At 56.1% G+C, this 14,431-nt stretch overlaps 4 protein-coding genes across 10 annotated transcripts; 3 read left to right on the top strand and 1 right to left on the bottom strand.

The window, feature by feature from the left end:
• Positions 1 to 27: 27 nt before the first annotated feature.
• On the top strand, positions 28 to 507 carry KVP18_000429 (uncharacterized protein; the record flags this gene model as incomplete). The annotated part of the gene is made up of 1 exon (XM_067957096.1): positions 28 to 507. One exon carries the CDS (start codon positions 28 to 30, stop codon positions 505 to 507), a length of 480 nt encoding a protein of 159 aa, XP_067807610.1.
• Positions 508 to 757: 250 nt separating this feature from the next.
• KVP18_000427 (uncharacterized protein) lies at positions 758 to 3,674 on the bottom strand (the record flags this gene model as incomplete). 2 transcript variants are annotated; one of them, XM_067957065.1, is made up of 4 exons in its annotated part: positions 758 to 1,315; positions 1,344 to 2,120; positions 2,175 to 3,629; positions 3,654 to 3,674. In XM_067957065.1, the coding sequence occupies 4 exons, from the start codon at positions 3,672 to 3,674 to the stop codon at positions 758 to 760; spliced, it is 2,811 nt and encodes a 936-aa protein (XP_067807604.1). The 2 variants fall into 2 exon arrangements, with proteins under 2 accessions (XP_067807604.1, XP_067807603.1); XM_067957064.1 differs by lacking the exon at positions 3,654 to 3,674 and having other exon boundaries at positions 1,344 to 3,488.
• Positions 3,675 to 3,899: 225 nt separating this feature from the next.
• On the top strand, positions 3,900 to 4,791 carry KVP18_000426 (uncharacterized protein; the record flags this gene model as incomplete). Of its 2 annotated transcripts, XM_067957062.1 has the most annotated exons (2): positions 3,900 to 4,658; positions 4,687 to 4,791. In XM_067957062.1, the coding sequence occupies 2 exons, from the start codon at positions 3,900 to 3,902 to the stop codon at positions 4,789 to 4,791; spliced, it is 864 nt and encodes a 287-aa protein (XP_067807601.1). The 2 variants fall into 2 exon arrangements, with proteins under 2 accessions (XP_067807601.1, XP_067807602.1); XM_067957063.1 differs by having other exon boundaries at positions 3,900 to 4,745.
• Positions 4,792 to 5,387: 596 nt separating this feature from the next.
• Positions 5,388 to 14,394, top strand: KVP18_000428 (uncharacterized protein; the record flags this gene model as incomplete). 5 transcript variants are annotated; one of them, XM_067957081.1, is made up of 4 exons in its annotated part: positions 5,388 to 7,216; positions 7,246 to 7,358; positions 7,400 to 12,294; positions 12,334 to 14,394. In XM_067957081.1, the coding sequence occupies 4 exons, from the start codon at positions 5,388 to 5,390 to the stop codon at positions 14,392 to 14,394; spliced, it is 8,898 nt and encodes a 2,965-aa protein (XP_067807605.1). The 5 variants fall into 5 exon arrangements, with proteins under 5 accessions (XP_067807605.1, XP_067807606.1, XP_067807609.1 ...); XM_067957082.1 differs by lacking the exons at positions 7,246 to 7,358; positions 7,400 to 12,294; positions 12,334 to 14,394 and having other exon boundaries at positions 5,388 to 7,220; XM_067957085.1 differs by lacking the exons at positions 5,388 to 7,216; positions 12,334 to 14,394 and having other exon boundaries at positions 7,271 to 7,489.
• Positions 14,395 to 14,431: the final 37 nt, after the last annotated feature.

Below are 14,431 nucleotides of genomic sequence, written 5' to 3'. Positions count from 1 at the left end.
CTTATCACTGAATGCAAGTCCGTTGAGATGCACCACGAGTCCGTCGCTGAGGCTCACCCCGGTGACAACGTCGGCTTCAACGTCAAGAGCGTTGCTGTCAAGGACCTCAAGAGAGGATACGTAGCCTCTGACTCTAAGAGCAACCCCGCCTTCGCCGTCGAGAACTTCACCTCGCAGGTCATTGTCCTTAACCACCCCGGTGAAATCAAGAACGGGTACTCTCCCGTTCTGGACGCCCACACTGCGCATATCTGCTGCAAGTTTGCCAACATCCAGGCCAAGATGGACAAGCGAACCGGTAAGGTTCTCGAGGAGAACCCCAAGGTCGTCAAGTCCGGCGATGCCTGTCTGGTCGTCCTTGAGCCCACCAAGCCTCTGTGTGTGGAGCCCCTCCAGGACTTCCCCCCTCTGGGTCGATTCGCTGTCCGTGATATGAAGCAGACTGTGGCTGTTGGAATCATCAAGTCTGTTGTGAAGAAGCAGGCTACTGGAGGCAAGAAGAAGTGAGATGCGTGAGCATTGTGTAAGAACTCGTTCTGTCGTCGTTTGCAATCTGTCGAAATATTCGCCAGTTCCTTACTGGCGCTTACATATGGACTTCTTAGACTCGTTGCCAGTTCCACACTGACTGCCGTTTACATGTGGCACTAGTACACCTCGTCGTCAGTCGTCGCCAGTTCCGTGCTGACTGGCGTTTACATATGGCACTAGTGCATGTCATCACCCGTTAACTCGGGGTGTTAACTTTAGACGGCTGTCACAATCTTGACACATGCGAAAGCATCCGGACCAGCCAGGAAGGCTGCTCAAAGTACGCCGCACGTTCGCCAACCTCTCGTCGGTGGTCCAAAATGTGTCCAGCGAGAAACGGCAGCGTCGGGCTGTGTGAAGATATGCATTCCACATACTTGCGATAAAGCAAGTCAAGGTCACCGATGTAGACACCGAAACTCTGCTGAACGAGAGTGGAAAGGTTACCCCTCTCATCAGCTGTCATGTGGAAAAGGTAACGGTCGCCAGTCAGGTAATCGCGGAGGTGATCGGTCGAGCTGATTGTGCTGACAAGGCATTTCTCGAGCTCCGCAATAACGGTGGTTCCCAGCCAGTACACGCGCCGATGTTGCTGGTAGCCTTCACGGAGCCGCTCGAAAGACTGATATACAGCGTAGTAGTACACAGGACACGTAGCAAGAGCGAGGCCAACCACACCCACAACTCCGAGGAGCACCACGCTAGAAAAGTCCCACTGGGGGCATAAGATGGCCACTGCCAGCCTATCCAGCAGAGAGAGGGTCCGTTGAAACGACGCAAATGTCTGCATAGAAGGCAATGCAGCTTCTCACCGAGTCTGCGACCACACGTAGATCTTTCCACATAGACCGCAGCCCCTCTAGCGGGGAGGATGATCCCTTGGGCCCCGAGTTCAGAAGGTTGCCTAAAGTCTCCAGCACGACGTCAACTGTGATTTTGGCTTCGTCGACGTCCTCCTGCTCGCATTCCGAGTCCACATGAGTCTCATCGTGCTTCAGAAGCCCGATCAAATCAGCAGCTTTACTTTTTTTTGGCGGAGCTCCGAGAATGAGGCTACGAAGGTCCGGTTCCCTTGACTCGCCGTCTGATGCTTCTCTCGGACTTTCAGATTTCCTTAGGATGTCGCACGCGAGGTAGGGCGAAACTCGAAGGACATGCTCAGTCGGCTGCATCCCCCCCGCGCAAGATATCATCAACAGAACATAGAGCTTGTGGAGCCAGTCAGTGATTGCGTTCATAAAACGAGCGCAGCCCTCATAAACATCCCAAAAGAAGGCCCCAGCTGCGGGCGGGCTCTGAAGAAGGTTGCTGTAGATGCCACAGGGAGACCACCAGCCTCGTTGGCGAGACAAGCCCTTCATCTGGCACTGGATCGCAGCCTTTAGTAGGCAGGCCTCAGCCAAAACGGACAGCTCTGCGTGGTTGTAGCCGCTGTAGTAGATGTAGTGCGTGTTTGGATTAATCCCCTCGAGTTGCGACGTCCAGGAAGTAGGGAAGTGCTCCACTGGCGCCAAGAGATGGTCCATGGGCGGCAGCAGCAAAAGTAGTACCGGGAATCTGTTCAGCAGATGAACGAGACGCTCCTTGGTCTGTGTTGCTGACGTCCATGTCCTTACATATGTTTTCTGCAGCAGGCCGCCTACCGTGATCACTAGTACTAGTACGGACAAAGGATTATGTCGTAAGAGTGAGAGAGCGGCAAAAAATGCACATGCCCAGAGGAACGTCCTCTCAGGTTGACGCCAGGAGAGCACGTAGAGCACGCTCTCTCTCAGAGTAAGAATGTTGGTAGCCACCAAAGTGAGCTTCTGGACGTCCAGAGTCAGGCGTTTAGGCTCCATTTCGTCCGTGAGCTCCTCTGGATCGAAGAGGCAGTTGGGACTGGTCAGCGCGCTGGCCGGCATGAATGCGAACCACCAAGGTCGGGGAAACCTTACAGTCAGTGTAACAGTGGAATCGGGAGCGACATCGACCTTGTCGAACGCAAGTCCTGTTGGTATCTTGGAGGTTAGGTCGTCCAATCGCAGCGTGATGATTTTTGGTCGTAAGGAGGCACATGTAGCTTCAGCCTGGGAGAAAACGGAAGACCCCAAGTACACTGATCCCTCCACACACATATCAAACCAATGGAGTGAGAAGTGATCGCCTGGTCCTGAGCTTATCAACGGAAACGTGGCCCCTTCCCCAAACAGTTCGAGAGTGTCGGCCGATTCGACACACACGATGTCGTTGAGAAGCAGCAGCCCTGTAGGCTTCTCCACACAGGCCCACAGCACAGACGGCGACTGCACGTGTAAACCGTTGGCGGCGATGGGCTTCACGGCGCCAAAGGAGCAGCCTCCCTCCAAAAGCGTGGCTTCCCCGTGTCTGTCAAATACCTGTGCGTCGAGGAGCGGCTTGCTCTCGGTGTCAGACTCACAGGAGTCAGTGAGTCCGAATATTTGGCCATCGATACGACGCTTGAGTGTAGAGGCCCATGAAGACAACTCTAGTGTCTTTCCTTTCGTCAGGCGTTTGAACGTCTGCTGCAGCCTAGGGTGACCGGAGCTTGGCGCCGGCTGGTAACCTACTGGGGAGGGCGGCACGCTGGACGGTATCGAAAAGGTAAGGCAGTGGGTTGTGAGGCGGGATGTGTGAGGTGGTGCGACGACAGAGTCCCTTTTCTCGTCGTCGGTATGTCCCTCGAAGTTGTCGGAGCGTAGACTCTGCATCAAGTCCAACTGGCTGGGGGTAGTGTGAGACTTGCTCACCTGCCAAAGGAACTGTTCCCGGCCTGTTGACAGTGCGAGGGTCTTCAGGAGCCAAGGTAACCCATTCAGAGGTGGTCGTATGAGGCTGCGACTGTCAGCTGCCAGGTGGTGTAAGAATGAACGAGGAATGGACCCCCACACAGCCATCTTCTTCATCAAGCCGTTCCAGTGGCGAGCCTTTACTAGTGAGGGGCTACCAAACAGCATGTTGTGGCCTGGGACCACTAGCGGCGGCGTTTGGGGAAAGGACACTACCCAGGTCCAGTAAGCCTGGAACTTCGGTGTGATCGCGCCCACATGAGACCCATACAGGTTCCAGTGGCATGAGGCGGCCTCCAGCTTCAGTCCCTAAGTGAGACCAAGACAGCCTACCCACACTGCGCAAGTCCACATGCTTGAAGCTGAAGAGTGTGCAACCCCTGATCGCTAAGAATCGCGCCTGTAGGCGGTTGGTGGTGCGCGTGCGCCTGAAGAGCCAGGCGCCCTGAAAGAAGTCTAATGGCGGAAGTTGCGTGTCCACATGCTGAGGAAACGGGTCATCTCGAGAGTGTCGACAGGACTGGAGAGGGTCCTGTGAGGCCACAAGTGTCATTCGATACTTGAATTTCGCGAAATCGGATGGACGAGGGAAAAAAAAGGACTCTTCAGGCGGCGACTGACATTAACAGCAAACGACAGCGGCTGCAGTCACTGTTGTCAACTGTAAAGAAAAACTCCCATGAGGTGCTGTCGTGGGAGCAAGCCGAGAAGAGACTACTGGCGGACTCCTCGCTACGCGTTGGGGACAGCATCCGTGTGCGCTGGAATGTGTTGCCAGTTAGATCGGATACTGAGGAGAGCGACACTGAAGCTGCAGGCGAGGGTGAAGGCAGCCCTGTGACTAGACGTCCTACTATAACGGTGGAGGGAGTTAATGTGTCCAACGAAGGTGTTGATGAGGAAGCCGATCTGAGTATCACCATCGACGACGGCAGCGATGAGGAAGAGGTTTGGTGGCCAGCTGTCGTCGACTACCATCCGGCTACGTGCCAAGTAGATCCACAGTCTGGTTGTATATCATCGCAGCCCTGCTGTCCCAAAGAAGGCCCTTCCGCCACACCCCTATTCTGTCTCCACTACGAAGCCTTCGGAACGTTCAGTGCGGAGACGTGCCCAGTGACATTCAACTCCGACCGCACGCTGGTCCACGAAGGCAGCGGCGTGCTCTCGTACCACTGCGAGCGATTACACGGCCCGTTCCAGGCCGTAGTGGTGGCCGATCTTGAAGTCGCCCTAGACATCATCCTAGAAGACGTGATAGCTCTTTGTTGCGGCTCGACATTTGACGCCCTCGGCGCCAACGAGAGCGCTGTGGGAGCTTTCACCAGCATCTTCAAGGTGAGCCACTGGTCCAGCATGTACGCAGACCTTCTGCCGGGAGAAGATAAAGAGCGGCAAACAAACGTTGTCGGAAGAAGACATTGAAGAGTTCAAAAAGCAGTTGACTTCTAAAAAGTCTAATAGGGATTGAGAGCGTAGCACACCTCATGCACAGATGTCATTGTGAAGGGCGTCATATTTGTTGCGACTTCGTCTGCCCAGAATGGTTGTGCAGCGGTGAAACCAACGTGGGAATGAGCGCGACGCCGTTTCCACGATCCTGCCATCGGCGTAAATGAAATCACGGACGTCCGAGCTCGGACCGGCTTGGTACCAGCGTCAGCAGTTAAGCAGTACGATTGCAGCCTTCGATGTTTGTCTGCACGGGGACTTGCACGTTGTTGAAAACCCTGGCTAGCACGTGCATGTTGTAAGGCCTGGTCGTTCGGCGGCTTTTCGAGTGATGAGCGGGCAGTGGTCTGCGTTTCAGCAGTTTTAGTCACTTGTGGCACATGCTTTCGTGCTGAGAAGTACCTCTCCTGCTCCGACGACTCGGAGTCTGAGACGGTGTGACCAGTGGGCCAGCTGAACACACGGGAGACCATGTCACTATTTTACTATTTACGCGCTCAGACATCCTACTTTGAAGGGTTATCGGTGACATTGCCCACACACAACGCGCGTACAGGTAGTCGTAAGCTGTATTATTGAATACCCCACCACTTTATTAATCATTTTTCGGCGTCGATGTCGGACCCTCCTCAAGGAGATGATCAGCAAAACTATCCCCCGTTTTTCCCCTTGATCAGTCCGTTCCCAATGAGCCCTTACGCCGTCAGCAAACCTGCTCAGCAGTACAGTCCCTTTGGGAGCATGATGCCTTCTGGGATGCAGCCAGGCTTGCAATCGGGAATGCAGGCTGGGATGTCGACAGGCATACCTCTGGGAATTCCGTCGATGCAGCCCATGCAGGTGCCAAGTCCGCGGGGAGTCTCAGCCCATTTACAGCCGCAGCAGGTTAGTGTTCATGACGGGCCTTTGGGCAGTTTCACATACAACCGGCCGCAGCAACAACCACCGCAACGCAAGCCTCCCGACGCGGAGAGACCGCCCGATCCCAAGCCGGGCCCGCGCTGGAGTGGTGGCTCTCCACAGACCACGACCTCGGGGCCCGACCGCCGAAAAGCCTTTCCCACGAAGCCTTTCGTCGACTACGCGGACACCGTGTTCGACCCAGAGAGTTCTTTGGGCTTGGACGAATGCGGAGCACTGGTCCCGTGTGCGGCGACGCTACGGAAGCGATTCGTACGGAACAAAGGTACGAAGCCGGCTACCTCCACCACAGTAGGGTACCTGCCCAACGACCTACGTCTCCAACCGGATTTGGTGTGCGGAGGATGCTTTGTCCACCAGCGTCCAGTCGAGAATTGTCTCTACGCTGGAGATCGTTTGGTTGAGTGCGCGACGTGCAATGTACTCACGCACCGCCGCTGCTACGGAGTCTACAACTTCCACGCTCGCGGCGTGGGAGTCTCTAAGTTGCTCAAGTTCCAGTGCGACGCCTGTGCCGCTCCGTCACCACCGAGTTGCTTTTTCTGCGGACAAGGATCCGGTTTGATGAAGCAAGCGGAAGCACAACCCTACTTCGCCCACGTGTGGTGTGCCTTGTGTCTGCCTAAGCTGGTCACATGGCTTGATATCGCGACTATGGCATTTCAGATCAATCTGCCAGTGCCGGAAATGCATGGGGAATGCTTCCTTTGTAAGACAGGGCCCAGCCAGAACGGCGACTGCCTCAACCCACCCCTCAACTGGTCCGGCGGTCTAGTGGGGTGTCAGCACACGGACTGCGGCGCTGTCATGCACCCTATGTGCTTACAACAGTATTCGATCCGCGCAGAGCAGGACGGGCATCCCTGGGGAGGGATCAGCTGCCTCGAAGTCAACATGCAGCGCCTGTTCCGCCCAGACGATTACCTTGCGGCATTGACGAAGCCGCCTCCCGATGCATACGAGGTAGATTGCTACTGCCCGCAGCACGTCTTGATGAAGACTTATTGTTTCTGCGACCGGTCTCCAGAGGTGACTCAGACCGAGCTGATGATTCAATGTGATTTCTGTCTAGAGTGGGTCCATCAGTTGTGCCTACAGGATTTGAAGTACTACTTCGATGGCACTACAGCACCTATTGACCTCGCGTCTCAAGTCAATTTTCTCTGCCCTTTCTGCAGCATTTGGAGACTGATGTTTCTGACACTAGACCAAGAGTGGAGTGAGCACGTTAGGCCAACATTGGATGATTCGGTGGATTTTGCTAAGCCTCAGCCCGCGTCTCTGGTAGCGTCGGCCGCCTCGATGTCGTTGATCTCAAGGTACCGCCTCGCCTCGGACACGCAGCGCGCCACGACGCCGACAGCTGTGGTCGCTAACGACGCTCGTCCTGTGGCGCTTCCAGGGAAGGACCCATTCGTCGACCTAGTTCACGCCCTGTTGGCTTGGGAGCAGGCGGGCATCCGTGTCTTACGGCGGATTCCGGTCTGCGATGTACTGGTGTTGGCTGCGGCCTGGAGTAGAAGGTGAGTCTTGCAGGCTCAGCTTACGGCAGAGTAGCTGATTTGATCTGGGCCGACATGGAGTCTCTGAAGTACAACAATATCACCATCACTCCTGAAGAGGCTCCCAAGGCTGCGAAGAAGATCCAGCTTACTAAGAAAACCGGTACGTGTGTGGTATTAGTGCAATTTTTGACTCTAATCCAGGTGTTACAAGCAAGCTCCCCCACAAGAGGTTACCTAAGGACCGCACACGGCGAGGCCTTGCTGTTTCGTGTCTGCAGCCGGGAATTCTGAGCATCGACACGCTTCTTCTGTGGATGAAGATAGGACTGTGTTTCCCCTTTCAGTTGCCTCTGATGACGGAGCTTCGGAGGCTATTGGCCTCTGTGCACGGACAGCTCTCTAAATTATCACAGGCTCTGCAGATTACCCCGCCCGAGCTGGGGCCCCAAGTGTACGCTTTGGCACCGAACTCCTCTTTAGCCTGGCTCTCGCACATGAACCTACCAGGCCTCCAACCGCGCCTGGTGAAGAGCCGGACGTGGCCGGGACGGCTCGGCGCCGTCAACGTGCAAACTATGATGGCGTGGTTTAAGAAGGAAGGCTCCAGAGTGTGTAGGGCGCTGACGATGGACCTTCGCGGCGACCCTGCAGCCAGGCCCTGCCCTTTGGCGTTGCCTGGTCTGGGGGAGCCGCTAACTAGCTCTATAACCGTCTCCGGTCTCTGGTGGTGCAAACGAGTTGACGAGCCGGAAGTGCGCGTGATCTGCGGAGCTCTGCTGTTCTCCCTCATGGAGGTCAAGCAGTTGGTGAGAATGTTAGAGAAGCAGTCGGTTATGGAGGAGATCTCGACCGCGGTGTCCTGGGATGATTCCAGGTGCGTATGGACCACGTCGCTCAGCTGTCAGGCAATCGAGAATATCCTACAGCGAGCTCCTGATGACGCTGGCAGCGTGCCTGCCCTAGAGCATCTGAAGATGACTCAAAGAAACATACAGCGGTTCAGAGATGAGTTGCGTTCGCTGAAAACGAAGATTGAGTCTCGAAAGACGCCTAAGCTCGATTTGTCCGACCTGGAGCAGTGGCTACAGGCTGCTGCTCGATTACCTGAAGGTTCTCTGAAGTCAGACGAAAAAAAGGTTTTATCCGAGACCCTCGATCGGGGTCGCGAGACTGAGGAGCAGATGGAGGCGGATGTCGCTGCCGGAGACCTCCGACAGATTCGAACGACACTAGCGGCCGTCCAATTGCTGCCGTTCACGTCTCTGAAACTACGCGAGTGTATCGATCATGTCGGTCACTTAGAGGCCTGGAAGCGCGAGTTCCAGCAGCTATCGGCGCTGATGGTTGCGAACCCGCTGACTAGCGAAGATCGGAGCACGAAGTTGAAGAAAAAGAGGAAGGAGTCTAAGTACGGCGGGTACGTGGTGCTGTCGGGGCAATCTGGTTTCGTCAGCGACTTGCGAAAGGCACCAGTTGAAGAGCCTGGCAAGGACAAGCGTTTCACTCAGAATGTCATGATAGACAGTGGAATGGAGTTGCTGCATAAAGCTGAAGAGATTGCCCTGGCGTCATCTGACGTGGAGACATTACGAGAGTGGATACAACTGTCCTCTGATTGGAGAAAGAGAGCCTCTCAAATTTGCAGCACCGGAGTTGTCGTCCCTGCCGTGGACTCAGGGGACATTGCCTGTCGTTTGGCCACTCTCGCCGAAGAGATTTCAGCGTACCGAGAGGTTCCCTTTGCGGTGGACGACGGCACACTGTTCGCTGAGCTCTCCAACCTGTACGAGACCTATCGTGCGGTGGAGCTGGAGCTGGACTCAGAGCAGAGAAAGACTGTCGCCGAATTGAGCACGATGGTTGCTACCATCGAGGCCTTCTACGGGCAGAAGATCTCTGCGGAGAACTCCGACGTCGACCCGCGTATTATAGCCATCGTCGTTCGCTGCGAGCGATGCTCGCTCTGGTCGGATCTGGCAGACCAATGCCTCCTGACCCTACAGGACATGCGTGCCCTGTGTGATGGTGCCACGATGGGCCCCGTTCCATACTACCCTAGGAGCTTTCCTTTCGACGGCGATGAGATGGCGGATAACATTGAAAGCCTGCTGCGTACACTCTATCTGCGAGCCGACGATGCGCCGGCAGTTCGACTTCCACTTGTAGTTCTGTATCTGGTCCTCTTCCTTCAGATGTCATGCCGTGAACGGCAGGGACCTGGGGAACTCATTGCGCAGAAGCTTCCATCCCTTCAGCAGTCCATAGAATGCGCGCTGGCTGACTACGTAGCGGACATTGACCGCGCCGCCCAAAAGCTGGGCGCTTGCTTCGCGGTGCCAAAAGACTCGTTTGGAATTAAGTTCGCTGAAACTCAGCTGCGCAATGTAGAAGTCGCGGTTGTCTCCGCATGGATTTTGATGGACTTCCCCTCGGCTGCTGCTGCCGTCGAGATCAATACCACAGTGACCTCGCTTTCCGAATCTCTGATTACTAGTGACCCCGGCCTCCAGACCGCGTGTTTCGTGCGTAGCCTCGGAAACTATCTGGAGGAGCTCCCTCCCTTCTTCTCTTCCTTGCGCCTGCTGGTGGAGAGCAGCACCTGGACAATAAGAGCGGAAAACCTACTATCGCGTTCGGAGTTGTCGGAACTTCAGGATGCACAGGACGTTGGGCAGCTGCTTTCGGAGCCCCTGGGACCTGGACAGGAGAGTCTGCGATCTGCGCTCTCCGAATTGTGTCAGGATGTGCAGCAGTGGCTCCTACGTCTGGAGACGGTATACACCTTTGACTATCACCCTTCCACCTGGTCCTTGTCCTCCATCAATCCGTTGGCTTGTCATCCTGGAGTTCCTAGTGCGGTGTCGGTGCAGATGCCTCCTGCTCGGGTGGACGTCTTAGCAACGAACCGCGTTGGCGCCCGCGCGGAGTTGGTTTCAGCGGCTCTGGACATGCGCATGGCCGGCCCTGGCTCGGCACCTATGCTCGCGTACAGCCTTGGGGAGAGCGATGTGCGACCGTTGATGGGCTGCATTCGGGCGGCTATAATCAACTTCGCAGCGCCGCTGAGTCCATGCATCGATCCTCCGGTGTCTGACGAGGCCATGGCGTCGTTTCACGCGCTGACTCGCTCGCAGCACGACGAATTCGACACCATCGTAGCGCACAGCCCTCGCCTCCTGCGCGAGAATCTTGTTGGGGAGCTCGCCTCGCAGACGTGCAATTGTGGAGGGACGTGTCTCATGTGCTGCACCATTGTCGCCATTCAGGGCGCCATCTACAGGCGGAAGTCGCTTCTCTGGCTGGACGAGTGCTGCTCTCTTCTGTCCAGTCTTTATTCCAGTGGGGGATCTGAGGAGCTCTACGTTGATTTGATAGCATTGAACAGGCGGCTGGACGGGCTAATCGCCTGCATACAAGCCACACAGGCCCGCTTGCCCCTGCTCGCCGACCGGATTGCAGCCTCCGTACTGCTGGACGACTGCGACCCTCGTGTCAGCCTCGGAGGGTGGCTGGCATTGGAAGCGCTATTACTGGAAATACTCACTGAGGAAGCCAGGCAGGCGCTCTCCGAAGCTGTCAACCCAACCACTCTACCATTCACTGTCTGGACGGGTCTCTGGTGTCAACCCTTCGGCGCGCGCGTCTCAAGTGACGGGTTCTGCCTTCCGAGAAACCAGTGCTCCAACCCGTTTTCTTCGGTAGAGCTCACTCTCGCTCGAGTCGTATCTTCTGCTCTGACGCAGCTTGCAACCTCCTGTGGCGATCTCCAGAGTTTGGCGATGTCCCTGCTGCCGAGTGACCTATCGAGCACTTCCTTCACGAAGACAGTCGCTGTGTGGAATGTCGGTTCTGAGGAGTACGTTTTCGAGCTGTCAACTACAGACGGCGCAATATTCATTCACTTCTTGACTATGGCCATCCTTGTGGCCGTCTTCGACAGCATGGAATTCTCCGCAGAAGGCGTTCCAGTTGACCCCCCGCAACTGCCAGAAAAGCTGACGGCCCTCATGACGTTCGCTCGTTGGCGCGTCCAGGCGGCGTGCTGCTACCTGGACCTAGAGCGATCTCCCTGCCTGCCACACGACGTCCTGCAGGCGGAGTGTAGCCACGGACGCGAGCTTCTATCGCATTTGCTCGCTGCTGTCGAACAGTCCTGTGTCGTCACGGAGCTCGCCGGCAATCAAGGAGCACGACAGCTGTACGAACGGCTGCCCCATCTGCTATCGCAGTGCTTCGAACTCCGAACATTGGGGTTCCGCCAGTCTCGCACCATCGAGATCCTATCCAACTACGTTCAGCGGGCAACCGAGAAAAAGAAGGTCCCCCTTTCCGAACTGACCGCCGTGGCGAACCGAGTACTAGGCGAATGTGGCGTGCTACATCCATCTGTGGAGAGTCTGCAGCTCTTCCTAGAAGACATGCAGGCCTGGGCCGTCGAGTCCAACGCGATTCTTCAACGGCTGCAAGGCATTTTGTCCATGGAAAAGGACGGAGACGATGACGGCCACCGAGTGTTACTGAATACCGACTGGGACGTTTGCCCCGATGCGGTAGTCTCCCGTCTGTCAGTTCTCGCAGTGCGGTCCAGAGAGATGGGGTGCACTCTGCGGGAGGATAAGTATGCCTCTCTTGCTGGCCGAATTGTCAACCTGGAGAGGTCCTTGTCGACCATGGGTCAGCAGGTAGACTGCGGAGGGGACCTTACTTTCGACCGCGCATCACAGCATCTCGCTGACATTCTCAGCACTTTCGGACTGAGCCGGGTATCGCCCCTTAGCCACCTTGGGCCATTCCTCCCTGAGGAGAGCCGTAGGGTGCTGCTGCGGATGAAGTTAACACTGGAGGCGTGGAAATCGGCGGAGCGCGTGTTTCAGGAGGTCCTGGTCTCGGACTCTCTCGTGGCCGCCAACCTGGAGAACTGGCTGACCACGCTGGCAGCTGCCATGCGAACGCTCATCCCACCGCTGCCCGACTCGTCCGATCCGCCTTCCACCGGCTACACCCTCACGCAGAAGCACATGCTTATCCTGTTGCGACTCACCTGGAGTGTGGTACTGCGGGCAGCAGTCGTCGTTGGAGACACTAGCGGTTTACAGGTAAGCTAGCTGTAATGTAGTCGGCTCACACTGTTGCAGATGTCACTGACCACGATCAATACTCTGTGGTCCCTTGGACGCTCTCTGCTGCGTGTGTCGAGCTTGTCAAACGTCTCTTCTCGACTGACCCACGGCGGGTTTTCTGTTTCTTGGGATGCCCTTGCCGAGGCGGAGAAGGCTCTCTGCGGCGACCAGACTGGCGGTTCCCTGTGGGAGGTAGAGTACCTCAAACTAGTTCGACTATTGGCCCGTGATTGGATTAACGGCGCCAAGGGTTCCCTGGAAGGATGGTGCCGCAGGAGGTTCTTCTTGGGCCTGCTGCCAGTGGCGATGCACGAGGAGTATGCCCTCCTACGTACCAAATTCCAGACTCGACAGAGTGTCTTCTTCGAGCTGGTAGTAGAACGCCTTGAAGGATCCGCATCTGGAGATCTAGTTCCAGTAGAAATACAAGAACTGCAAGTCTTCCATCAGAGAAAGCTTAAGAGTCGCTTCGTGCCTCCGAGAGGTTGCTTCCAGGAGCCTCTACTGTTTTCGACATTCAAAACGGACGGAAAGAGTCAAAAAAAGATATCGGAATTGTTTCCTGAGGAGAATTCGTCTCAAGCCATCGATACCACATGCTCCCTGTCCCAGTCGCTGCTTAGGTCGGTCATCGACGATATCACAACGCGAATGGCCCAATCACCTCCAGCTAAAAGACCTCGAAAGCTCGCGTCCCTAGTGGACACCGATCAGCTAAAGACCCTGTACACGCAGAGCGTGCATGATATCCTTGGCGCCTCCTACGCTGCAAGGTCCAACGACTCTAGGAGCAGGGTGGTCGAGCAAGCCAACCAATTTCTGGCTGGCCAGGACCTCTTTACCTCGGAAGCGCTGGAGTCGGTGTTGCAGGAAGTAAACTCTGCCATACAAACGGCCTTCGACCCCAACGTTACGGTGGCGCCCAAGCCAGATGTGCTGCGCAGCCTCGTAGCGGCCCCGGCCCCGCCGCCTCCGAGACCAGATACCACCTTGCAGGATGCGGGATTCCTTTTCAAGTCGGAACTGGTGGCCTTCGTTAACGGCCGTACCGGAGCCGCTACCCGTCATGATGTCAGTGTCCCCTTCTGGTTTCTGCCACTGTTTCACCCTGTATCTGAGGAGTTACGGCACCTATTGTATCAGGTTCCCCAGATGGATTTCGTTCCAGCAGACGTGGTCATGGGCTCTTCTTCATCAAGAGAGAACTTCGGGAGCGTCACCGCCTCCTCCATGTCTCTGGTTCGCTTCTTGACCGATGTGCTTCAACGACCCGTTGATTTCGGCAGTCCTCCTATATCAAGCGAAGGCCAACTGTCACACACAGAGCTTCTGAAATTTGGGCCCTTGCGGCTACCTGGGATTATTTGCAGCGATTGGACCTCCAGACAACCAACGGTGACCAACCTCACGTCTGCGTTCCGCGCCAATCCCATATGCGTCCCCTGCAGGTGTCAAGGTCCGTGCTCGGAAACAAGTGCCTCCGCCACCGCGGACGAGATATCCGGCCAACAGATGTATGTCTGTTGCTTCAGCTACACCCCACCATGCTCAGCAGTTTCCATACGACTATGGGTGATCCCACCACTTCCACCCCCTCCCAGTTCGGCTCCGTCGCCGCAATCGTGGCGGTATCATTTTCCCCCCAACGTCCCTAAGAGTGCACAGATGGTGGTGGGAATGTTGGATGTCATCCCTACGGCAGCCGGTAAGCACCAGATGCACAACGCCGCACCCCACGGAGTGAAATACATCCCTATGGGAGCTATTAAACAGACGATGACCAGCGCTCAAGAGCAAGTGGCAGTTTTGGAGAGGCGTGGGATTCGAGTGCCCTTCAGCAGTCTTCGGACTACGTTCCCAGCGCTTTCCTTCGAGTATTCGTGTGCGTTTGTCAAGCCGGCCCCATCATACACTCCCCCCTCAGTAGTACCCCAAACGACTGTGCCGTCTAGCTCGCCAACGTCACCGCCATGGAAGACACCACAGGCGCGGACCAGGCCGTCACAAGGCCCTGATGCCTTGAAAACTCTCTTCCGTGGACCCTCGAACACAGCTCCGTGGCGCAAGAAAGAGTGATCATGACAAAACTCAGTCATAATCTGCATTTCTGCAT

The sequence above is a fragment of a genome (genome assembly GCF_019968955.1).
Source record: "MAG: Porospora cf. gigantea A chromosome Unknown PgA_NODE_585_length_14431_cov_386.915, whole genome shotgun sequence".
Classification (NCBI taxonomy): domain Eukaryota; phylum Apicomplexa; class Conoidasida; order Eugregarinorida; family Porosporidae; genus Porospora; species Porospora cf. gigantea A.
This window is presented reverse-complemented; position numbering and strand designations above follow the sequence as displayed.